The sequence below is a fragment of the Malurus melanocephalus genome, unplaced genomic scaffold, assembly GCF_030028575.1.
Source record: "Malurus melanocephalus ecotype Western Australia unplaced genomic scaffold, MMel_1.1 scaffold_27, whole genome shotgun sequence".
Lineage (NCBI taxonomy): Eukaryota > Metazoa > Chordata > Aves > Passeriformes > Maluridae > Malurus > Malurus melanocephalus.
In genome coordinates, this window is record NW_026623259.1 from 2,675,131 (window position 1) to 2,700,927 (window position 25,797).

At 40.7% G+C, this 25,797-nt stretch overlaps 1 protein-coding gene across 2 annotated transcripts; it reads left to right on the forward strand.

The window, feature by feature from the left end:
• Nucleotides 1-7,602: 7,602 nt before the first annotated feature.
• On the forward strand, nt 7,603-11,020 carry SMIM30 (small integral membrane protein 30). 2 transcript variants are annotated; one of them, XM_057390497.1, is made up of 3 exons: nt 7,676-7,742; nt 8,145-8,317; nt 8,552-11,020. In XM_057390497.1, exon 3 carries the CDS (start codon nt 8,620-8,622, stop codon nt 8,803-8,805), a length of 186 nt encoding a protein of 61 aa, XP_057246480.1. In that variant the 5' UTR covers nt 7,676-7,742; nt 8,145-8,317; nt 8,552-8,619; the 3' UTR covers nt 8,806-11,020. The 2 variants fall into 2 exon arrangements, with proteins under 2 accessions (XP_057246481.1, XP_057246480.1); XM_057390498.1 differs by lacking the exon at nt 8,145-8,317 and having other exon boundaries at nt 7,603-7,742.
• The last annotated feature ends 14,777 nt before the right edge of the window (nt 11,021-25,797 follow it).

Below are 25,797 nucleotides of genomic sequence, written 5' to 3' on the forward strand. Positions count from 1 at the left end.
ATCATTRGCTTACCGAAGGCAATGGGAAAACTCCAAGATAAGTCAGTAAGACAATACTTTAGACAAGGAATTCAAGAAATCTTCAATAAAAACATTCAAGGTGAGCTGGAATATTTTARTTAGTTCTCTGCAGAGTGATCTGCAACTCTTTTTTTTTTCTTTCTTTAAAAAGTCTTCTCATAGTTTCATACTACATGTCTCAGATATTTTTATTCTTTCTTGTTTGCCTACTTCAGGCTTTGTTCATTTCTAGTTCTGTGTACAAATTTCATTGCTTCTTGCCTTGGATGTACTTCCATTAAATCTGTGTATCAGGACTGTTTGCTCTTTATGCATAACAATTGAGCAGCCTGGTTCCTGACCAGGTTATTGACAGTGGACCATGACAAAAGGGTTTTAAAAGATTTGAGCCAGTCTTAAAAGATTCTTTAGAAAAAATGCTGAGATGATGAACAGAAATAACAAGTTGCCTTTTTAAAGATTCATTGCAGGAACYACACAAAAGCATGTTACTAGTGCCCCAGAACCACAGAGTATTTAATGTGTGGTAACTTTAAGTGTTGTCAAGGGGTATATAAATTCCTCCAAAACCACTCTACTCCTCAGATCAGTAGAGAATTTGTAGGGCATAGCAAGATTGTAGGGACATAGTTTTTTGCCAACAGCGTCTTCAGCTATGTTAGGAAAAGCACTGCCAGCAGTTAAAGGGAGGGGATCCTGAYACCCTACTCAGCACCTTGAGACACAGCTGGAGTGCTGGGTCCAGTCCTTTGCTCCCAGTACATTGTGACAGGAATGAGACGAGAAAAGAAAGGTGGCCAAGGGTCTGAAGCACCTGGCATGTGAGAAGGAACTGGAACATRAGACATGGATTAGCTTGGAGAAGGCAAGTTAGCATTCACAATATGCAGCAGTGCATATACATATCTGACGGAGGGTCAAAGAAGAGAGAGCCAGGCTCTTTTCAGTGACACCCAGTGACAGCACAAGAGTCAATGGGTTCAAACGGAAATACAGAGAACTCCATTTAAACAAATGAAAAAACTCCTTTACCCTGACAGCAGATGAAACCAACACAGGTTGCCCAGAGAGGATGTGGAGTATCCAYCCATGGAGCTATTCAAAACCAGATGGTTGGACAAAGTGATCTCCAGAGATGCCTTTCACAGTAAGCAGTTCTGTGGTTCTCCTTCGCTAGGTAATTTTGGCATGTAGCACAGCCCTCCTGAATTTTGTCCCTTCATTTGGCAAAGATAAACAAACTACCTTCAGCCTAACTGTAATTTCTTCTTTTCCCAAACTACCTTCTAATTTCAGCAAACGTTTCTTGGAGCACCAATCTTGGATAAAACTTMTCTGAGGCATGCAAATGTGAGGAACCATTCTTATAATGTCAGTTTTCTCATTTATGACTAAATGCTTAGATTTAGACAGCTTAAATTCCATAAGAACATAAACTTTATTTCTAATAATACCTAAAGATGAGAAAAAAAAAAAAGCTGTATACATGTACCTCTAAACAGGTATCCAAATGTTGAATCTATCTAGATTTGAAATGTATGATTACACAAGTTTATTATGTTCAAAACAATTTTTATCTTCATGAAACTTCTCCTACTTGTATCAACCACATGCACAGAAGTCAAGAAAACATCTGACATCATAGCTTGGAAAAAAAAGGATGCACTATAGAAAATCATGTGTGGATGACAGCTGCTACTCCCCTTTTAAAACTTATTCACTCACCCTTGTGTTAAATAGTATCTTCTTTTACTTACCATTCAATACTAATCAAGTTGGCATCACCAGGCCCTCTGAAGYTGAACTGTTTGTGCTGTATTTTGTTTCCTTGCTAATACTGTAAAATAATTCATTTTTCTCAACAAGAAASAGGCAAACAATACACAATATTCAAACTACCTGTGGAAGCACTCTTGCAGAATGTGAAAACATCTCAATAGCTTAGATTAGTACAAACACTGAAATCAAGAGGACTAGGTTCAGGCTTTACTTTCTCAAGGCTGGAGGTAATTTTGGATGCATCATTCCAGTTGAAGTCTACCTCTACTTTTGTTATGCTTCTACAGGAACCCAAGAAGCCTGTTTCTTATAATCCACAAAAAGCACGCCAGTATTCATAATAATCACAGGGAATACCCAGATTTGTCATTATTGATGGGTAGCTCTCCCATTCCCCCRTAGAGTTCAGCAGGGAAGTCAATCAATGGGTGTTTAACTCTGGCTGGAATCCCCTGCACTCACTCCTGTAGTCTGGCTGCTCCTGMCTCCTGCCAGCACCACAACTCCAGAGCTTTTTTATTGCAGGGCTGGCAGCTGCCTCCATGTCTCTCTGCTCCAGACACTGCTGCACAGAGACATCTCTCAAGTGCTGGCAGGAGAGCTCAAAGAGATTCCAGCAGACAGAGCAGACCCCCTGCCAGGTTACAGAAGCAAAGGACTGAGGGAAAAGGAATCACTGAGCTATTTAATCCTTTATTTTCATGTCTGTATAAAGGACAGCAGGAAGTATGTGACCCCAAAGGAAAGAATTTTCTATCAAAAAATGGTGCCATTCTTTCTGTAAGCCTTTCTGTGCTCTCAGAAAGAAGCAACTTTTGCTTCTTGGAGGGATCAGAAGGAGTCTGCCAGGGTGACAKAAAAAAAGAGAAGTTAACCTCCTGACAATGGTAATAGGTTAAGCCAGTATGAAGGAAGCTTATATACTGCAAAGATCATATAGGACTGAAAAGGAAATCATATTTGATTCAGCAAAAGAGGAAATGCAACATCAGAGGATTAAAAAGAGAAGGAACACAGTAAAAACAAGAAGCCAGAGAACTGCCCCTTTGCAGCAGCACTTTGAATAAACAAAGCTGCAGGGGTCAGAAAAAGAGACAGGACATGACTAAGTCATACAGTCAGAGAGAAGTGCTAGACCTGTGCTACAAGCAGYAGGAGCTATTAGGCCACTACAAGCAGTAAGATCTCAACACAATCAAGCAGGGAAGAAAGGGAAAACATGAGTCATGGATTGTATTCAAAACTGTATTTGTCAATAGAGCATCCAGAGAACAACATCTAGAGAGACAAGAGCAAAAAACACAGATGGAAGCCTAGCACATCCCCAGCAGCAGAAAAAAAGAGGAGCCAGCACTAAAGATTCAAAAAGCAAAAGTGAAGAAGAAACGGGAAATTATGATTTTTTGAAGTGTGCTGGGGGTTTTTCAGTGCAGGATTTGGGAAGAGGAATGAGAGTTTCTAAAGCAGTCCATCAGTCAGAGCCAAGGATGAAATGCAGGCCATTATGTCCAAGTTGTTAACTGGGGATATCAATGTGAAGGAGATGTAGGATTAGAGCAGTTTTGAACAGCATGTTTGGAGAGGCTAGAGATTACAGGAATAAAACAGATTAAGTGACAGGTACAGGAAGGAAATCCAACGTGTGTTTTTATGACAGGCACGACCTGTGACTACCTACAATTATTTGAGAGGAAACCTAAGGACTTTGAGAAACAGAAGGGGACAAGGTAGGATGAAGCAGACACACAGGATAGGAGTGGAAGGGATAATAAAAGAGAAAGTAAGAAATAATGAAGTCAACATTTGTGTAACAGCAGACCAAACAGCACATATGGAAAAGGTTAATGATAGAAGTAATTAATTCTGTATTTTAACTTGGTTTTTTTTTTCTGCAGAAGTAGATGAAGTAGTTGCAGTAGAGCCTATTTGTTCAAAAGAGAAAGACACAGTGAAGTGCAAATGAGGAAAATCATGTTTCTTGTAGGAGAAAAACTGGATGTGGATCTATGACTGAAGTGAAAAGATGAGAATATAGTGATAGTCAGCTAAAATGTCAGATCAAGGATCATCAGAGAAAAGTAGCTCAAGGGTAAACATGTGCAGGCAGAAGTGATAATCATTGCCCCAYAGTCAGCATCTTATCTACAATCAGAGTTAGCCTTTCTCATTACAACAATGCAACTGATGTCCAAAAATTCTTCAGACATGCTGATTTCAGCCAGGGTAGAGTTTACTTTCTTAACAGTGGCTGGTGTGGGGCTGTGTTTTGGATTTGTGCTGTACAGTGTTGATAATGTAGGGATGCCTTTGTTGTTGCTGAGCAGGGCTTGCACAGAGCCAAGGCCTCTTTTGCTTTTTGTACTGCCACGCTGGYGAGGRGGCTCAGGGTATGTGGGAGGCTGGGAGGTGACACGGCCAGGGCAGGTGACCCCAACTGACCCAGGGGACATTCCAGACCRTATGACAATCTCCGTATGTAAAGTGGGGGGAAGAAGGGGGAAGGAGGGGACATTTTGGAGGGATAGCATTTGTCTTCCCAAGTGCAGTGGGTTGATTTTGGCTGGGTGTCAGGTGGTCATCAAGCCACTCTATCACACCTACTCCCAGGGGACAGGGGCGAGGAAATAAGATGGAAAACAACTCACARGTTGAGATAAGGCAGTTTACTAAAGCAAAAATAAAGAAAAGCAAAAGTTTACACAAAAGCTGCCCAACAGCTTTCTTATCTTCTTCTTAAATATGTTATCACTGAGGTATTATCACCATTTCTGATTGGCCCAGTCTTGATCTGCAACACATCTTGGGAGCTGCCAGACATTGGCTCTGCCAGACATGGAAGAAGGTTCTAGCAGCTTCTCACAAAAGCCACTCCTGTGGCTCCCCGGCTACCAAAGCTTGGCCAAATACACCAAGCAACTGTTACTGATGGGATCCTGCTCTCCTGGAGATGGCTGAACACCTGCCTTTGCATGGGAAGCAGTGAATTAATTCCTTGTTTTGTTTTGCCTGTGTGCACAGCTTTTCCTTTCCCTATTAAATTGTCTTTATTTCAACCACTGAGTTTTCTAATGCTTACCTTTCTGATTCTTTCTCCCAATCCTGCTGGCGGGGCAGTGAGCGACTGGCTGCATGGGGCTAGGTTGCTGGCTGGGGTGAAACCACAGTATCAGATCAGCATGGTCATGCAATAAACAAATGGCTCTCAAAAAAATAGATGAAACAAGAAGGAGAAGGAAAAAAACAACCCAAAAACCCCACAAGTACCCCCTTCAGGGTATAGCTGATTATAACTTTTTCCGCTCTAGAAAGTACACTTTATTTTCAATATCCAGTCTCACAATATACCTCCTTAGCCTTGTGCTCAAAATTTACAAAGCTTTAGCTTGTCAGCTCTGGGAATTCTCCGTCTTTCCTCTGAATATTAGTTACATAATAGCTTGAGCTAAGCAATCAAAGCAGTGATAGGTCAAAAGGAAGATTTGCCTGAGGTGATGGAGGAAGTTGATGGCAGAGCTTGAAGCTGAATACACATTTCTCTGCTATTCTGACAGCACAAAAACCAATAGAGCCTCCTTGACTGGATTTTGTTGGCTTTTTTCCAAAGCAGCACTATTTCTGAAGCCAAAGCTATGGCATTGAAAGAGCTAATAAGCCAAAGAAATATCCCCAAATGGCACTGTTTTCTAGCTCCCAACGGCACTTCCATAATGTTACTAACAAACTATATATATTACAATCAGTATTTTCTTCATGCATACTGTACTTTGTGTCATTTCAATGGCCTGCAAATGTGCACAATTCTTGAGATATTAGGAGGAGCGTGTTAAACCCAGTTCTCTTCTTGAAAATACTTAGGTCCAAAGCCACCACAGCTCTTTGGAACTGGCATTTCTAGTTATAGGAGAGACTTGAAAGTCATTGTTCAACCCCTTCACATCTATTTTGTGGGATTAAATGACAACCACTGAAAACTTTAGTTAGTAAATGGTGGCAACAGCAAATATAACATCGAAATTTATAGGGATTAATTAAACACTTTTTGACATTACAGAACAGTGCAACATTTCCTTGTCAACAGTGCAGGATGCAGTAAACAGGCTAAGCAAGGAAGCAAGAGGCCAGGACTCCAAGGCCCACTCTCCTGAGGTGACAGCAGTGATTAAGATGACACATCCTGCACTTCAAATTGCATTCTTCAGGTTCTTTATGGGCTATGATTTATCTGTTATTGCTTAAGGAATGAGCTAGGCAGCACACCATTACTCTTCTCCGTGCCATGACAACATTCTCAGAAATTTCAAGATTCTTTTCCTGTGAGTTTATCTGGCATCAGCTTCTTGAGAAATGCCTTCAGAACTGAACACGAAGCATCAAGTATTTAAGATCTGAAAAACTGTGAAATAAGTATTTTATTAATAAAAATATGTTTATGAATAATATTGATATTCACTATTATTTGCATTATCAGATTCTTGGCACTGCTCCTTATAAAGACAATGCTTTAATGCTACTTGGAATAAAGGAGTAAAAAGATATTTCTATCCCTTGAAGTTCATTGTCTATGATGATATCTGATGGATCCTGACTGATGGGCAAAAGAAGGGCATTAATAAAAGAATTATGACTGGCACTATAGTAACATCCCACTTCCGACATATGAAGCTCCTATAACCATGAAGAATGGCTGCTCAAGAGAAATCAGTAAAATTTTATAAGGCAAAGCTATATGTATTTTGAAAGACCTATCTGAATCTCCATTTCTCTTTAAGAAGCTCATCAAAAACTGTTTTGGTAAAGAGACATGTTTAAAGAAGTTGCTTTTTTTGCAGAAGTCATAGGGAACATTGTGAGGACATGCGTTCTCAGTCATGAGTTAATGTTTATTGTAATGGATTACAAATTCTAGATTGATTTTGACATTAAATTAGCACAATTTMTTTGGGTTATTTCTGTAAGCATTCCAAAGACACATATTGTGAATTTACAATAATTGCTTACTGGTTTTTATCCAAACTTAAGCACACACCTTTGCCACTGAAAAGAAAGACTGAGCCCTGCTTAGGACCTAGCTAGTGCAACAAAACAACCTAATATACGATTTCTACAAGCAGCCTTATCCAAAACATAAACAAGATAAAAAATGGGACAAGGTAAGATCTTGGGGAGTGATCTCAATTACCTCCTGACACTTCCTTTAGTTTTTGKTTTTTTGGAGAGTTAGTTTTGCTCTCCACCCTAAAAAACTGCTTTAACGGCTTTCTTCAGAGTAGGAATTAGTTATCATGGCACATCTTACTACTGTTATCACAGGGACCTAAATCTGAAATGATGGAGTCAAACTAGTGGTGACTTCTGCTATTCGTTTATTTGCAGACAAAACAAGCATGTCGGTGTATTTTCACAGTTTCATTTCAGTGCAGTGGACCCGCAGTGAGGGCAGGTGGTCCCTGCTGACACTGTCACGGGCCGAGGTTCCCCGGGCCACGGGCACTCCGGGGCTCCAGCCGGGACCCGCCCTGGGGAGCAGCCGGCGCCCCCAGACAGGGCTCCCGGGAAGCTCCCGGCCCCTCCGGACCCCTCCGGGCCCAGGCCGGCCTGGGGAGCACCGATCCGGGGCCGCCGACGGGGCCCGGGACTACCGGGCAGCTGGCAGCGCCCCCGCCGCCGAGCCACCCCCGAGAGTCGCGGCGGAGCGAAGCGGGCCGGCGGTGCGGAGCGAAGCGGGCGGGCGGTGCGAGCCGCAGCGGGAGCGGAGCGGAGCGGAGCGGAGGCGGCCCGGCCGGGTCACGCCCGCCCCCGGCCGCGCCACCGCCCCTTCCTGTCATGGCCGCGGCCGGGCGCTGGGAGCGCGGCGGGGCAGTGCGGGCCGGTGCCTTGGGCTGCTGAGCGCCCCGGGGCGGCGCGGAGCGGGGACGGCCCCAGCCCGGAGCCGGCGGCAGGAGGTGACTGAGKGGCACCGTCCGGGCAGGGCCTGCCGGGGGCTGCCCCGTGGAGCGGCCGTCCCGCAGCCCCGCGGCGGTGGGACGGGGCGGTGCGGGCGCCAGGGCCGGCGGGGTCCGGTCGCCGTTCGGGCGGAGCCCGGCACTGGCCCCGCTGGGGCTGCGAGCGGAGCAGGCGCTTGTTCGGGTGTCCCGGCGCGGGTTTTTGTCGTGTGCACCCTGGGAACGAGCCTTCCCTGCGGGAAGAACTGTTTCGGAGAGGGCGGTCCGGGCTGGTCTCGGTGTGCTCCGCGGGGGCACCTTTCCAACTTGAAGGAACCACGATGGACATTTGTCCCGCAGTGAGGGTGTGCGCGGGGGCACTGTCCGGGAGGTTAAATTGACGCCCTCCCCCGTGTACCGTAGAATATTCGTGCTCACGGATCCCGAGGATGGCCGGCGTTAGAAAGTGCGGATGAGCGATGTGCAACAGCCATCAAACCCTAAACACCGGGTGAAACTGGGCCGCGTAGCAAAGCACTAGGGAAGCAGGCTCTGGTAGCTGCAGGCAGGAGAGCCTGTTCTGACTTTTCCTCACGGTAAGACTTYAATAGATTAGTTTCCACAGAGTTACATAGTAAGATAGCAAACCCACTGTGGCTATCTCATGATAATAAGTCATTTGCTTTTGTAATTGGGAAGATAAAAACYTAAATTTCATGAGCCCCGCACAGATGCCTGTAATGCATTAATCACATCAGCTGACTTTTGGCAARACAAATCAGGGGGGAAGGAAGGGAAATCCTGTAATGTTCCTTTTGTTTTCCTTGTAGATACCACTGAAGTRTCTGCCATCCACCACTTTCATTTAACTTCCCCTTGGGGTCAGCTGGTCGTCAGCATGCCTTCAACCGAGAACACCTCAAAACTTTTCCTGGTCMTCGTGTCATTGCTGCTGGTTTTGCCAGTAGTTGAAGCCCTGGATGCAGGAGATACGATTGCCTTCCTTCTAGGCCTCGCTGTCAGTGTCGTTGGATTCTGCGCCTGCCTTGGCTTGTACGCAAGGAGAAGGAATGGGCAGCAGTGATTTCAAAAAAATGCTCAGATGAAGTGAATCTGCAAACACGGCTTGGGGTTGGGTGTAAGACTGAGTTTTGGTTCTGGATAACTCAAAAAACATGTAGTAGATATTTCTGCAAATACCTCTTACTGTTCAGTACAACAGAATCAAGACTGTACCCAGTAAAAGGTRTTTGTATGATCTGTCCTCATTACAGAAAGATTATTTTATGTTGCTTGTGATTACATTTTGCCTTAGAGAAGGGTAAAAACTTTTTTGAATGGGGAAGTAAAACTATAGAGTGGCTCACAGTAAAAGTTTATAAATTTAGCATGTGAGCCWTCAGCAAGTTCCATAATTTTGGTTTCAGTGTTTAATCAGGAGGAACAGCTATTAATCTTCCAGTCAGGATGACAGGAGTTTTGAAATTAGTCCTGACTAGATAGCTAGTGAGCAGACTGCTCTAACTTGTATGCTTGTACTCACATTCTCTTGTAATGACAGTTAACACCTAACACCTCACTTCTGCTGACACAGGGATGAGACTTAAGAAAACTAAAGAAACATGAAAGGGTTTTTTTCATTTAAGAGCATTTTAGAGTATTTTTATTTTAGAATATGCCACTTCTGTAGCCTGTTCTTGTTACCAAGTAGATAGACTTAATAAGACCACCATTTTTATTTAACATGTATTTCACAGAAAAGTACACGTAAGGCTATGTAAATCAGATTAAGGATATGGGTTTTGTCTCTTGTTTTTCTGTACTCAGCTTTCCTCAAGTCACATCAGGTTTAAGACTTACTTCATTTGGTGTTYGTACATTTTTCTCCAAAACTAAAGACTTACATATTTTGATGAGGAATTCTGTGTAGTATTTTCTTCATTAGAAGGCTATTAGAATAATAACAAGACCATTGTGCACATTTCTTTTACAATGTAGAGTAACTTGTTTTGTTGAAATACTGGGTTTAGTCAAGGGGTCCATTGTTCTTAAGTGACATGTTGCTAGCATAACATTTAGGCTTCTCTAACTGATGTACATGAGTTCCACAGAAAATTAGGACCAAAGTAAAAAATCCTGGTGCAAAATGGGAGATGTGAATAGTCTTATTCTAATAATGCTCAGTCAGATTGCCTGATACATGGTTGAAAGACTTAGTAGTGTCTAGGACCTGTTTCTTTAAGTACCAAAGGTGAAATAGCTCAGCCAGGAATGTCTACCACAAGTCTCACTGACTTGTTAGGGTGTTCTAGGTGCCTGCTTGAGCCAAGGAGGACAGTCTGTTACAGCAGCAGAAAAAGGAGCATAGGAAGGTGGGCTCTCCACAATTCACAGAATTTCTTTCTGATCATGTGCTTAATCTTGTGGACACTGCCACTCTTGCTAGAAATYTTGGCTTTTATCTTTCAGATCTGTGTATTTTGATCCTATGCTCCAACTTCCTCCRTGTCTCTGTTCAGTAGAACACAAAGCAGTGGCTAGAAGAGTTGTTGGGCAGGTCTTATGTAAGTAGTTRGGTGGGCAGATCATGTTCTCCAAATCCGGATTTCTGCATGTCATTTTTGGCAGAAAGGGACCCGATTTACCGTTCCTATATAAAAAAAATGAAATTTACAGCCCAAAGAGGAGCTTCAGACAGTAGCATCATATTTGAAAGCTGCTTAGCTTTTAGCACCATGTATGTGATAATTCAGCTGGGTGGGTGCAAGCACAGATCAAAGTGTGATCTTTGAGGTTCCAGCTTAGCTAAAGAAAGAACCCAAACAGAGAAAAAAAAATCCAAACAGAAAAAAAACCAACCAAAAATTTCAAAATAAAAAATTAAAAATCCACAAAATAACCCTCCACAAAATTGCTACTCAATTCACTTTATAGTTCCCAAAGTTACGAAATTTTGCCATTTTTTCAGTGAAATATTAAGTATTCCTCTTTCAATACATTTACATTTACTCCTTCGAAAAGATCCCTYGCAATAGTTTCACAGAACTGGGCTACAGTTTCACTGCAGGAGAACAAAATTTTAACAGTAATTATCTTCAGGCAGTAGGGATATGAGAAATTGTATTATTTGCCCAAAGCTGTATGTATTTCACTGAAAAGTGTTTGCACAGCATAATGGCTTTGTTTCCTGGGATCTGAGAGAAGCTTTATTATTGAAGTCTTGGATTTGTCAATGACCTGACTGTAAAATCAGATACCCCTGTTTTTCTTGTCTTAATAAACTTTGATGTATGATTTATCATCAGCTTGATGAAGTAATTGTTATAAAAAGGAAAATTGACAGAAATTATTTAAGCTGTTGAAATTCCTTCTGATGACTATTATTTTCTTATCTACTTTTGCTTATGTTGCATAACTTTACAAACTAATGCATTTTGGTATTTTTTCAGTTAACTTTTGTGCACTGAATGTACTTCTTTTGGTCCTACTTCTTGTTTATCCCATTTCAGTAACTGCTTTAAAGCACTTCAAGGGAGCAGGTCCCCTTATTTTGACACTGCCAAAATAACAGCTTGTAGTTGCAAAGAATTCTGTTTGCCTGGTACAAAGAAATCTTGAAGTAATTATTTTTCCTTTTGACTGTAAATTTTCAACATATCTTATGTAGTTGCCTTTCTACTAGAAAATCTGTTCATGTCAGTTTTCTAGCTGGGAYATAAGGATATAAAGGACCATTTTCTGTTGGATTTTTTTCCTTTAAAGAAATACTATGTTCTAGTGCTTTAGTTATTTGAATTATACTCTTTTTTTTTAACTTTAAAAGAGCTAGTTTTATCCCAGCATTTTGTGAAAACAGGGTTCTAGCTCTTTCAGGATTTCAGCTACTGCATAAATCTTGGTGCACCAAGCTAATACTGTTAGCTGTTTTCAGAGCAGAAAGTCAAAACAGCCTGACAATGTCCACCTCTTAACAAATACCACCTACTCTCTGATAAAAAAACCCTGCAGGGCAAAAAAGAGTAGCTTTTGACTGCTGTGTTTTCCACATGCTTAAACAGTGTAGCTAAAAAAAAACGCAGCCATCCTGTACATGGACATTTATCAGTCCATGTACAGTCCCTTTGTAATGGACAGAAGACCTTAACTTCTTACGAAGTACCTTCAAGTGCCGCACACCAGCTGGGCTTTGCCATTCTGCTGTGTACAGCAGTACCTAGGGCTGGAATACATAGGCTTCACCCAGTTCCCAATGCACTTGCTTCTCTGGCTGTATGAACACTGTAAACCACTTTTTTCTACTCAGATAAATCCTGCTGCTAGTGGTGTTGCTGCTTTAATAGTGTTATGGGACCTGGCAATTCTACGACATCTTGCATTTGAGGACATGTTTAAAGGTATTAATGTTTGCATCCCAGTTGAATCCTTGGAGCAAGTGGAAGGAGAATCACTGGCTTACAATGGTGTCACAGGAATCAGCTGGTATCTCCAGGGTATTTACTCAGTTTTCTGGAGTGTGTTGTGCCTGTTCTCAGCCACCATGCTCTGCCATGGGAGCTGTCCCCRGACTAGCCCAGACACAGTCTGAAGCCCTGGTTCCTGTTTGCATAATGCTCTTTTCCTAAGCTTTGTGAGAAGGGGAGTTCACTGCTTTTAACAAGATAAACATGGCTAAGTGGATGTACTGTAATAGGTGTGTTACCCTGATGAATGCCCATATTATACTACAGAAGTAACCTTTCCATTTATTTCTACATGTAATGAAAGTTTTGGCAGATCTAAATTGGTGTAATGATGAGATTGGTGTAATGAGGAGTGGTGGAGAGTCTGGGTCTGGTTGTCCTTCTGGTTTACACTTGAACAAATAGTGATCTGAAGTCAACAGAAAGTGTGGGTTGTTCACCAGGTGAAAAAAGTGAGAATACTAATTGGGAACCAAATGCAGCAAAACATACAGGGCAAGATCCGATGTGATGATGCAAAGGACCCAAACTACTTAATTCCTGCTGAAATAAATCTTCAGAACTTTTAAGTGAAAAGTTTTTAATACATTGGACACCAACTACACTGCTAAGTGTTCAAGTCTTAAAGAATGTAACCAGTTTTTTAAGTTACAAGATTTTCGATTTTCAGTTCACATGACKACACAGTAACACCAAATATTATATTTGGAAAGCAAGTTTTCTAGCAAGCAGCTTGGAATCTACATACCAAGTATGATATGGTAAATAACATAAAAGTACTTCTTTGAACTAAAATTACAAGAGCAATAAACTTATATAGGCATTCAGAGCATTTCCATACCTTGAACTGTCTCAGCTCAGTTTCTCTGTAATGAAATTTGAAAATGCGTGGGAAGCTCTGTCACATTAAGGTACAAGAACACTAGACAGTCAGCAGAGCCTTTTGTTTCTGTATCATGCATCTGATCAGATTTTCATGAGATTTGCATGAGAAAAATAAAATGTCCCTTTAGTGTGCTAAGCAAAGAGACCCATAGAATCAGATAATGTTAAGGGGTTGGGATGGCCCTTAAGGATCATTTAGGCCCAACCCTCCCTGCCATGGGCAGGRACACCTCCCACCAAATCAGATTGCTCAAGACCTTGTCCAAACTGACCAAACTGCTAGGGTTTGAGTATCCATATCCTCTCTAGGCAACCTGGTCCAATGTCTCATCATCCCCACAGTTACAAATTTCTTCCTAATATCTAGCTTAAATTTCCCGTCTTTTAGTTTGTACCCATTATTCACTGTCCTGTCACTACAGTTACTGATGAAGTGTCCCTCTCTGGCTTCCCTGTAGGCCCCCCTCAGATATTGGAAGGCTGCTATGAGGTCTCCATGCAACCTTCTCTTCTCCAGGCTGAACAGCCCCAACTTTCTCAGCCTRTCTTTTAGGTGAAGTGCTCCAGTCATAAGCTTTATGGCCCTCCTCTGGACTTGGTCCAACAGTTCCATGCCCCTTTTCTGCTGGGAGAACCAGGACTGTGCCCAGTAGTCCAGGTGGGGGCTTGCAAGGGCAGGGTAGATCAGGAGAATCACCTCCTTGGACCTGCTGGCCACTCTTGATACAGCCAAGGACACAGTTGGCTTTCTGGGCTGCAAGCATTGCCAGCTCACATTGTGTTTTTCATCATCCATCGTGCCCAAGTCCTTTTCCACAGGGCTGCTCCCAATCACTTCTCCACCCAGCCTGGAGGTGTGTCTGGGATTGCCCTAACCCAGGTATAGGATCTTGCCCTTCACTCTGTTGAACTTCATGAGATGAAGTTCACACGAGACCACCGCTCGAGTCTGTCAAGGTCCCTCTGGATGGCAACCCTTTCCTCTGGTGGGTCATCTGCACCACACAGCTTGGTGTCTGTCTTGGTTTGAGACAATGTTTTCAGAGAAAAATGTGACAGAGTAAATGTTTCCTCTGAAGTGAAAAARTTGATAATTTTTCCCACTAATATGAAATAGATGTTTGGGCAAAGTGAAGAGAAATAAAAAGTASTTTATTACCAAAACACAGTGCCCACAGGACACAGATAAAAATTAACTTGGATATTTAAAAGTTCAGGAATGCATACCGCCCCCTCCCCGCTCCCTACCCCCAGCCGCTCAGCCACATGGTGCAGAGAAAAAGATGGCGTGGCCCCTATCCCCAGGAAAAAAAAAAGAAACAAAAGAAAAAGGTCAATCTGTCCGCTCGGGCAACAGTGGCAACCTGGTGGCAGTCCTCACTGTGGATGTAACAGAAGGCTCAGTGTGCTTTTTCTGTTGTCAGCTTGGCTTCTTCCGGAGTCCGGGACAAGATGGAACAGCGCCGCTTGTCCCCACCGGCCGCCGAATTGCTCCAGAAGCAAAATCAAAGCAGCTGCAGAGGGGGTGGCAGTCCTTGGAAAACTGTTTGCCCGAGCTAACAAACCCGAGCTAGCTAAATGGCAAAAACGTAACTCCACTGCAGGTAGCGAGCAGACCTCCCACAGAGCTGAGCTGAGCTCCAAAAGCCCCCGGCTGCGTGACAGCCCCAGCTTTTAAACTGCCCGCGCTGCCCGTGCCACTTCTGGGTCAGTTTAAAGGCACAGGCACCTTTTGGGTATACACTGACGGAATATAGGAACACACAAGATTGTCACAGTATCAACCCAAGACAGTGTCAACAGCAAATTTGCTGAGCACACATTATACAGCATAAATGAAGGCCTGAAAGCAGAGCACCCTCCATGAGACACAGGATTTACAAACATTAAGGGCAGGGAAGAGAGAATTGTGTCCATAGGCACACCATTGTAGAAAAGTAGATGCTGCTGCTGGGTTGAGTTTGAGTTTGTGTTCTGCTTCAATCTTCCTGTCTCAGCTGTGTTCCTCCTTGCTAGTCATTGTCTTGGAAATTTCAGCTGGAACCAACAGTACTGGACAGCTTTCTCAACTGCCATTCTTTCAAGGCACAAAAATTTTACATACATCTTCGTACTTCTGCTCTCCACTTGGCAAGTATAAAAGCCATGAAAATTACCTTCTTTTCCTGAATGGAGCTAAAACTGCAGAGAAACACAGTTCTCTAAAACTTAGAAGAGAAGGGTCTGTCTTTTTTGTCTGTTTTTTCTGTTCTTCTGTTTGTGCAGCTGATTGCACACACTGTGACAGTGCTAATAATAAATAATATAACCCCATGTCCCTTCCCTAACCTCTCACGGAAAAGCAACCTTCCTAAAACGTGACCAATTTTAATCTTGGCAGAATTAAAGTGAAGAAAATTGTCCCTTTTATCAAAATATGTTTGCTTTCCATTTCATGAGTTACCTGTGAAATGAGAATGTCTTTAATTCTAGAACTTTTCAAGGACATTTTCTGCCAAGCTATTTCTAAACTGATATGGTTATAGAAATTACATGCTCAATACCTGCACTTATTTCTCAGAATTTAACCTAACATGATTGTTCGTAAGTCCCATGGTAGCAGTTTTAAATTTTATTTTTTATCTATTCAAATTACCTGGAAGATCAGCAGAAGCCATATTGACTCATTTTTCTTCAACAGCATTTATTTATTTCAGCATCTACATGAAAATCAAGGAACAATTAAGCTTTTTAAAAATTCTGTCTTTTCAGAAAAGCCATTTGTGATCAAATTCCAAAAGTCTATCTGATATTTGCAGACAGGATATAATCTATAAAGTGGACTACATCTATAATTAGAAAGTATTTTTCATAAAAAGTAATAAATAAAAAAGTATAAAATTAAAGATGCTGACTGTATATCTGGAGCAGTAACCAATAAGAGACCTCTATTCAGCAGTAAATGTCACACAGCCATATTTTTCATCCTATTTCATTTGCAGAAAATAACTCATAAATTGCAAAGAAAAAAATTATTGTCAAAACAGGCAAAAAGTGTTTTTTTCAAGAACAAGTCCATATTATATAGTAATAATTATGGCTGTGGTGTGAATCTCAATGAAGTCAACACAAAAAAATTTATTGTCCTGAGCTGAAATCAAGCTCTTTCAAAGGGGTGACCATACTGCCTTCTGAATCCCATGACTTTGCCATACCATCCCCCATGCCAGGTCTAGGGCAGCAGGCTGTCCCGATGCACAGGATGCTGGCTAACCTCAAATCCTGCCTAGGAGGTGACAGACAGCTGTGTCTCCCTGGGTGCCAAACACATGCCCAGGCCATTGCTAACCTCTCATTCCATACATTCATCTCTTACTGTGAAAAAAGCCAAATAGKTTATGAGCTGTTTGTTGAAACATTCAGGAATAGCTGTGTGGCTTATGTATCTTTAACCTTCTATGCCAGATTTCACATTTCAAAATTTAATATTGTTGGTACACTGAATTTATAAAAACCCTGTATATAATCTTTTAAAATATGGCATCCATGTGGGCTTGGGGGTGAATACATCTAGAAGAAGTAGCAAAGCAGCAGACACTGTCAGATGAAAGGATATTTCTTTATTTCCATTAAAAAAAAAAAAGGGGGAAAATAAACCATCTTTTGGAAGAGACTGAGCCAAGAAATGTACAAGGTGACCTCCACAGGTCCTTTCCAGCCTAATTTACGGCATGATTCTATGAAATCCTAGTTGTAAATGGGATGCATAAACAGAAGCTCAATCCATTCGTATCTTCATTGCAAACAAGGATATATTTGTGGTGAACAAATCTAATCACAGTGTGAGCCCATAGGGAACCTGACTGCAAAAGCTGTAAGGCTGTTCAGTCATCATGTAAGACCACAGGGAAACCAGATGTACCAGGATTCTCCCACTGTGTCTAGTGAAACTCAATCCCTGAGGCATTAAAAGGTTATGGAAAAAAGGGAGCAAATGCAGCACATGTACACTAATCCTCTTTTSAGAGTGGGATTTTTACAGATGGGTTTATGGGGTTGGTACTTTTCTCCAAATGGAATTCAAGTGCTTCAAGGTAAAGCCCCAAATGTGAATTATGTGAACTCCCGCCCAAGTCAACATTTTGAAAATACTGACAGATTTGAATATTGAAGATTTGACAGCCAGAATAAAAGACTTTGTTGCACATGGAGTTCCCATTGTCAACAGTGGGAATTTAGGACAAGGTCACATATAAAATACAGGTTTGGATGCAGTAGATATGTTGATAAATTGGATGGGTCTCTGTCATTTGACCAGTAGTGCACCTTGCACCAGATGGTGCTCATGGGGAACTGCAGCCGCAGTAGCCTCCATCTCTATCTCTTTCCTTAGAAAAATATTAGCTGAATTATTTATTGTGATAACTGAATGCCAAATTTTCATCTGGTTTAAAAACAGCCTGAAGTTGCTGAAATCAGTGCAGTCATCCTGATTTAAATTCATTTTGAACAGAAAACACAAGAGGCTTCATTCTGACCTTGCACCAGCCCTTATACTTCTGTGTAATGCAGTAGAATTATTCTTGATTTCCATTTATGTGAAAATCTAAATTGGTTCTTAAAATAGATTGTCTTTTTTTTTCTCTCAGTCTGCTACCACTAAATTATTTGACCTACATCTTCATAAATATTAGAAAAAAAATTCTCCCCACTCTTATTCCACAAATACACTTCAGAACTTGTGTATTTAACTTAGACTCCACTGTTTTCCCCCCAAGATTTATCAACAAAGGCAAAGGAAAATCCGCAAGTCAGCCCACTCTCAAGGACACCATATTAATAAAAAGTGGCTCTTTGCACACTTTTAATATATGTGTGCTGTACATGACTGATGTTCATCTGCTTACCTTTCTGCCTTACCTTTCTGCCTTACCTTTCTGCCTCGTTGTTCCTATTATTTCAGTGATAAAAGAAATATGTTTTGTGTCTGTGTCAAACTGTTCCTCAGGAACTCCTTTCACCTAGTATACATAAGGTTCTGTATATTAAATAAGAACTTTATAAATTCTCTTTTCCTGTCCAGAATAACACTGAAATCCCAGTAAAAAGGATTACGTGCTCTCAGTTTCAGAAGGACTAGCAAGGAAACTACTATAGCTGGGGATAGAAATGTAAAGCACTAGAAATCTGAACTTTCCTGAGTTTTGCCAGAGGTTTCTCTCCTTAACTCCCAAWAGCTTTAATAGGAATTAACAATTAAAATCCCTTCTACTTCCAAAGGGATACAGACCTTCCAGTGGTGACTGTGAAGCATGTGATCCCTTTATGTATGCTACTSAAAGAATCTGAAATTGTCAGTATGTAATAATTGTTCAATTGCTGCCTTAATATATCATAATGTCAACTACTGTAATTCAGGACAATGAAAGTTGTCTAATTCAGTGTAAAATACAGGCTTTGGGAAATAAATGTCATAGAAACAGAGCAGAGGTGTTGACAAACATACCTTAAATATACTGTCTTTCATGCAGTAGTAGCTAAGCAATTTGTAAGAATTCTATGTCCCCTTATAGCACTGAGTTTTTAGGTTTTTTTCATTATCTGGTGTTGAAACCCCACTTTCCTTTTCTCCTGTGCTTCAAAAGCTGCACCCTGGCCTCACAAGAAATAAATTCTAAGTAAATAAACCGCATGAGTGAAATATTATGTTTTTCATTTTTGAAACCATTGATCCCTGTAACCTGCTTACAATAACTATTTCTGGGCTTATTACAAAGGCTGAGAAACGTGTTGCTTTTGTGAAAGCAGGACATTTGTAAACAGTTTTATAAGTTTACATGTTGCCTTAAACTTATCACCAAAATAACAGAAACCCATAAACTACACGGGTTCCAAAAGTTACCTCTAGGATGTTCACACTGAACAGACCAGAATAAATCTTTCACCATCCCCTGGTAGAGAGGCTTAAGAAATCCTTTCTCAAAACTGCYATATAATGCACTTTTTTCACATTACAGCATACCTAAGCCTTAAATCATAATGCTGAATCAAAGTCTACTAGACTTGTGTCTCTTCATTCATTTTAGCCCTTGAAACTTCAATGTTAAAGTCTGAAAATATTCTTAGTACTAGTAATTATTAATTCTCTTACTCTTCTTGTATTTTTCAATTTCAGAAGCCCCCAGGCATGAATTAACATGTAGTTTTCATATTAAAAAGAAGCATTTCGTTTTCTGTTTTGAAAGTGTATCTGTTCACTAGGAGCCATATTTGAATCCCCCAATTTACAGATTTTTTTGGTAAAGGTTAAAGAGTTTAAGCATTTAAAACCTACCTATCCTTAAAATAGTTTTAGTTYAAGTAGGTTCATAATCATATTTCAAAACTGACAAGTCTGAAAGTTTCATAATTATGTCCTTTACTTGCTCTCTCCAACTTCTCACTGTATTCACTGAAGGTCATCCAGGTCATCCCAGCTCCATTTATTGTCTAACTAGGTTTGCCTAAATTGGTCAAAAATTAATTTGAACCTACCCTTGTAATTCCATTAATTTTATGTTTTCAACTGTCTCTGTGTGGCTGACTACAGAAAACAACTTCTTACGTTCCTGAAACAAGCTTTTTCTTCTGATTTCTTATGTCTTACTTCAGAATGGCCATTAAGTTATCTTCCTTTTTTTAGCTTTTACTTCTCTTCCCTTTTTTAACTTTTACTTCTTTTTCAGCATCACCAAGCTTTCCCAAGATGTGATCCATGTTTTGGTAACTAACCCACTTGGGAAAACAAATAATTCCAAGCAATTGTCAGCTCTTTTTGTCTGAAGGTCTTCCATTTGATTTCAGCTTGCCAACATTTCATTATGTTCCATTGCTGGCCTTGTGGCAGTGTCCTTTGAAAATTCAATGCACTAAAAAGGTTAGGAAAGAGGAAAGAACTTCTTTCTTCTTATCAATATAGAGCATGCAGGTTGAAATAGATATATCTTGGGGACCTGTAATTTCAAAGAGAATTCATAAGTTTTACATAAATTCCTCCAATTACCACAGTTTTGTTATGCATGCATATTTATGAAGAGATATTATACTGTCTTGGTTTGAAASACAGGTGTTTTGCCAATAAAGGCAGGGACCCCCCCCCCACTTGGAGTGGTGGATATGACCCCCCTTCCCTCTGACTTAGTATAGCTTTGAAAAAAATCACGGGCTTCCAGGCAAGAATATGGGGGAAAGGGAATAACAGTTTTATTAATATGTATAACAAAGTGAAAATAAGTTAAAACAACAATAGCAGCAACCAGCCCAGCCACAAACCCAGTGACAGCCTCACACAGAGATGCTCACCTGATTCCCCRGTGACTGCAGGAGCACTGTGGCGCAGGTCCTGGCTGGTTCAGATCTCCCACGTGGCCAAGGAGGGGCACAAAACAGGCAGAGATGGATGGGAAAAAAAAAGGTTCCTCTGCAAACTCACAGCGGATACGCCAATCTCAGTGCTCCTTTGACCAACGCAGCGCGAATCTCAGGGGTCCCAGGCAAGGCACCGGGGCAGAAGATCACAGTGCAGCAAAACAGGAACCAAAGAGCAGTCGAGCTCTGCTCCACAGGTAGCAAGCCAACCCAATCTCTGAGCCAAGCAGGGCAGTATATATAGTTACCCACCACCACCACACCCACACACACCCCCTCCCAGTACTTAGCAGGATCGTTTGGGTGGGGTGTAGGTCTTATTGTCTTTACTAATCACCCTGCCATCAAAAGGATGACCTGGCAATCAGTGTATCCCAGCAACAAAATGGGAAAGAAAAATTCCCAAGAAAGCAAACAAAGGGAGAAACCATAAGCCACAACATATACATAATAGAAAGATACAGTATATCAACTAAATGTTCTGTTAGCTGTTGAAGCATTACATYAATACCAGACTTACAATGCAGCACAATATTACACAGGTATGTTTTACTTGGTTACTTGTGGTACTRCACTGTGAAGAACTGGTATGTTTGACTCATTAAAAGAGTGCTTTTTCGTCCACATACATCTCTCAGATTAGGAAAAACAGGTAAATATTATTTGGATATCTTTATTTCCAAAATTTGTTTTAATAATGGAGAACAAATAAGTTCAATGAGACTTAAAATTTTGCAATGAGGAACTGTAATACCTTAAGAGGTGGTTAAATGATCTAAAACATGACTTGAGCAGAATCCTCAAAAAAGAATCCAGAAATCCCTCACTGCAGCAACACTAAGACTTATCAGTGCTAACTTTTCAATGCACATTTGACATTTGCACTTTGGACCTGAGGTTGCAAATTTTCATTTCACATGCAGAATTGACCAAGGGTGTGCAGTGCAGAATCCTGGTGAGACAGAGTACAACGTAAAAGTCTTGCTACTGGCAATGTCCCTACAAAAATCTGACCTGAGTGGTGTGTTCAGGTAAGGGACATCAGCAGCAGTGCTGAGTCCAGTGAATGCACAAGTGCTGCAGCAAGTCCAGGGTTTTTCTCACCTACTTATGGTGGGAACTTACACTGCACAAAACAGAAATCTGGAATTGAAGTCCAGTCTCCCACCCCCCAAAAAAGTTGCCTGAAGTACTAGACAGTGCAGTCCTGGAARGCATGGTCTCCTGTTTGTCCTGGACTCTCCAGCTATAAAATGCAAGAGCAATGAGACAGGGAGGGTGGGATGTGGACAAGAGAGACTGACATCCATGTTTACTGCTTCTGATACATAAGCAGCATGTGATACATAAGCTTGCCCTTTTAGGGCAAGATTTAGGTCCTGGTCTCAGCTCCATAGCCTGACATTATACAGTCAATCAGAGAACAAAGCAAAGCCACCACTAAACAACCTAGTTAAACAGGACCAGATTCCACGTGTTTCTCCTGCCAGCAGACTGTCTTATCTAGTACAGTGCAATGTGCTGTTTCTGCTCAGTGTTTTACTCCTTTCTTAAATACCAGACTCAAACATTGCCTGACCACATGCAAATACTAGTCCAATTGAGCAAGATACTGCCATCTGCTACCATTAGACTTGACCAATTTTGCAGGTGACATTTCAAATAAAACATTCATTCTTTCATAATTCCATGAAACAGGCAATGCAGTAATTTGTATTTACAGTTTTACAGTTACATCAGAGCTACATTCATGCAGTTCTTCCTACTGTGCCCTCACAGTGCTGTTCTGATAGTATCTGCAGAATTCAAACTGTTGTGTTTCTTAACAAGATGACCTACCTTTACTGAGAGAGACTGTTCTCTGCATCCTTGCAAGTATAAAATTTAAAATTGTTTCTCCTTCTTCTACATATAAATGAGAATATTTCATACTTAATATCCAACAAACTGACAAAAAGGGACCATGGCATAAGGTTCTAGGTATCAAATTATTTGCAGTGAACAGTTAGCAGCTAAGCTGACACAAATATCCAAAAATATTTTCACTTTCTAGATCATAAGACTTGAAGCTTGATAGTAGAACACATATTCATAGTAACTGCTTGCAAAACCAGTGTTCACCCTCCACCCCAGACATTACAGATTTTACTCTCCATTGTCTCAACCTTATGCATTCAAAGCAATTATTATTCAGCAGTACAGCTTTTTAAACAATTTATATTTTCTTTACAGAGCTTTAAATCAATCCATTKTCATTACACTGTACTATATAATATGCATATATACATACATATGATACCTACACACACACACACATATGTATGCATATATAAAATGCATACACTTTATGTATTAACTTAAAATAAAATTTGAAGATTTTGTAGGAAGACCAATGCCTAGATGTGAATGGGTCCCATCAGCAAAAATAAATATTTCTTATACTGACACTGTTAATTTTTGTCCCTAAGCACAGCCAAAGAGAGAGTTTGGAAAGATGTCAGTGACAGTTATCCTATTTTATCCCATTATTTTTTAATCCCCCCTCAGTATATTGCTAGAAATAGAAAATTCTATTGTCAAATAGTGTCTCTAATCCTACAACACACTGTCCATTCCATGGTTCACCTCTAACCTAACCTTAAAGAGGGCAGAAAATGGAAGCATTTATATATCTCAGCTCTACAAAAAATGATTGATTTGACACATATCCCTATGCACTAATAATAGTCATGCAAATAGTTCCATGAGCACAGGAAGAAATGGTGCAGTAACTGCAGCAGAGGCAAGACGAGCTCAGCAGTGTGGCTGTGGATCAGTTTGACACTGAAGTGGTCTGTAGGATATGTAGTCTGTCACAAAACCAGCATGGTCTTTGCTAGCTGCCATTCTGCCCTGGACACAGAAACCACAGTGACATATCCAGCCTCCTGTCCAGCTGCATAGCTGAGCATAGCCAAGCCAGCTCACAAAGAGTTGGAATGGGGAAAGGAGTAAGATGCCAGGCCATGGCCAGTTTTGACCAGCAGATCAATCACTCTATGCTGAAGCCTCAGTTAGAGACCAGGGTCCCTAGGGAGAGTGGTAGCCAGCCTGAAATTGGTGGCCAGCCAAGGGGAAAAGATAAACTCTAGGATAAGCAGCCAACACCTACATTCATAAAATTTATAGGAATCTCATCTGCCTCTGAGACATCTCTGCTTATGCATCAGACTTCACTAATATCAGTGTTCAGGTTTAAAAAACAAGGAAGGGAAGGAAATTGCATAAATTCACTTAGGCGTTATATAGCTATATGACAGAAAGTATATGAAAAATAATGAACCATAATCACTCATTTCATCAGGCCCCAACTACATCCTAATAATCTCTAGTGAGCCAACAGCACTAAAAGAGATGGGAGCAATACCTGCTAATCCTGCAGTCCCCCCAGCCAAGGAAACATTCTGCACATATCCATACATGCTGGAAAACTATGAAAGAGCTTGGGATAGTGTAGGTTTACATAACAGGTAAAGTTATGTGCATCTCACACAAGTCTGTCTTTGCTTTATATTGATGCATAAAAATGGATGCAGCTCAGCTGGAAGAAGTCATCCTTCCCCTGTTTCTCAAGTGTTTTCAGGTTTGTCTCTCAAAGCAAGCATTCTGTTCTGTAATGTCACTAACCCCACTCATTTTGCTCCACAGTGTTCAACTGGCGCCTGTAATGGTGATAGAAAAAAGGTGCTCCTGAATGCTGTGATTGGCACTGTTAATGACTATGACACTGCAGAGCTGCTCTGTGCTTCAGCATGGTTAGCTGATTTCAAGACCTGAATTTCCATTTAGCAAGGTAAACCAGGGGTATTGTATAGCTGTGGGAAAGCATTTTATCGAAAATCAAATCTTAAAATAGCATAGACAAAAATATAAAAAATGTAAAATATAATACCTGAGAAAGGATGAGGTTCACAAACCACAAAAACCAAGCACTTTGTTTAAAAATCTACTAGCTTTCTAAAGCTAACAGACATTTCTAAAATCACAGTTACAGATTCTCCCACTGCACTAAACTAATAGAGCTTTCTATATTAGTAGCCCTGAGGTGCTGACTTGCATTGACTTGCATTTTCTTGTATGGGAGTRCTCCCTTCTACCCAAAAGTCACTGATGTAGTGTCATAAGGTAAGACAGGAGAACGGTGACCGAAGAGGCCAAGGTTGTTTAGCCATGCATCAGAACCAAAATGTCATTAGCATGGCCCTGGTCAGTGCTCCCAATTCAACTTCTAAATCCTGGAATACTTTCTACCTGTTTCTAACCAGATTGTTTTAATATTATTTGTTAGATAAGCGTCATGAAAAAAATCATGCTTTTCACCCGTGGTGATTTAGTCATGAATTCCTAACTGTGTTCAGCACTTTTCAACTATTTTCGGTTGCTGAATTGTACCAATGTGATGTGTTCGTATTACCATATGTCATGCAGAGAATAACAAATAGTGAATGGAATGTATTTACAGAAGTTGAAAGACATATTATATTGTAGATTATACTAAAAGATCTACAATTAATTGGATTAATTAAACAGCAGATGAAAATACATTAAATAAATGAATCACTGTTTCTGTAAGACTATTCCCTGTGTCTATGCATATGCTTCAACAAATCCCATCTACAAGATTTGTAAGGAATGGTRTATTATTTTTTCTAACGGAGAAAGAAGAAAGTATTCTCTCTCCTGTTTCACATTCAGTTACCAAACCACCAACAGGTTTTCTGGTATAGAAAGAGAGTGGAGAGACTGGATATGGCAGGAAGTTCACTAGGCTTGGTTCACATTCTCTTGATGTTCTGGCAAGAAKTTATTTCTCCTCTCTAGGCATGCAGCTAATAACAGTCCTCCTGGAGTCATATTAAAGAAAAACTGTTGATGGGATAAGAATTTAAGTGCTTCCCACTAATGAAAACACAAATTCAGARTAATTCACGCTAAAAGACTTGTTATGTAGACATACAGGATAGTGCCTACACTCCATTGCTGAAAAAAATCCAACCAAACAACACAAAACTTGAAYTAAACAAATTGCACAAAGATTATATATTTTGAATGTTACATTATTTATATATTTGCAAGGAGACATCCAACGTAACAGTATTGAAGAAATACCCTCAACTATTCTCAAACACTCAAAAATATTATCTCAAAAATGTATCTTCTTGAAATTACTTCTTCAGATACTATRAAGTTCCATTTTCTCTTCCTTCTGTGGAGCTCAGTCATCGATCCGCATCACTGTGGATGTGACTGTCTCTATCCTTTTTAAGTCACTTTTTTTTTTGTTATCACTCATCCTTGTCTGTGGA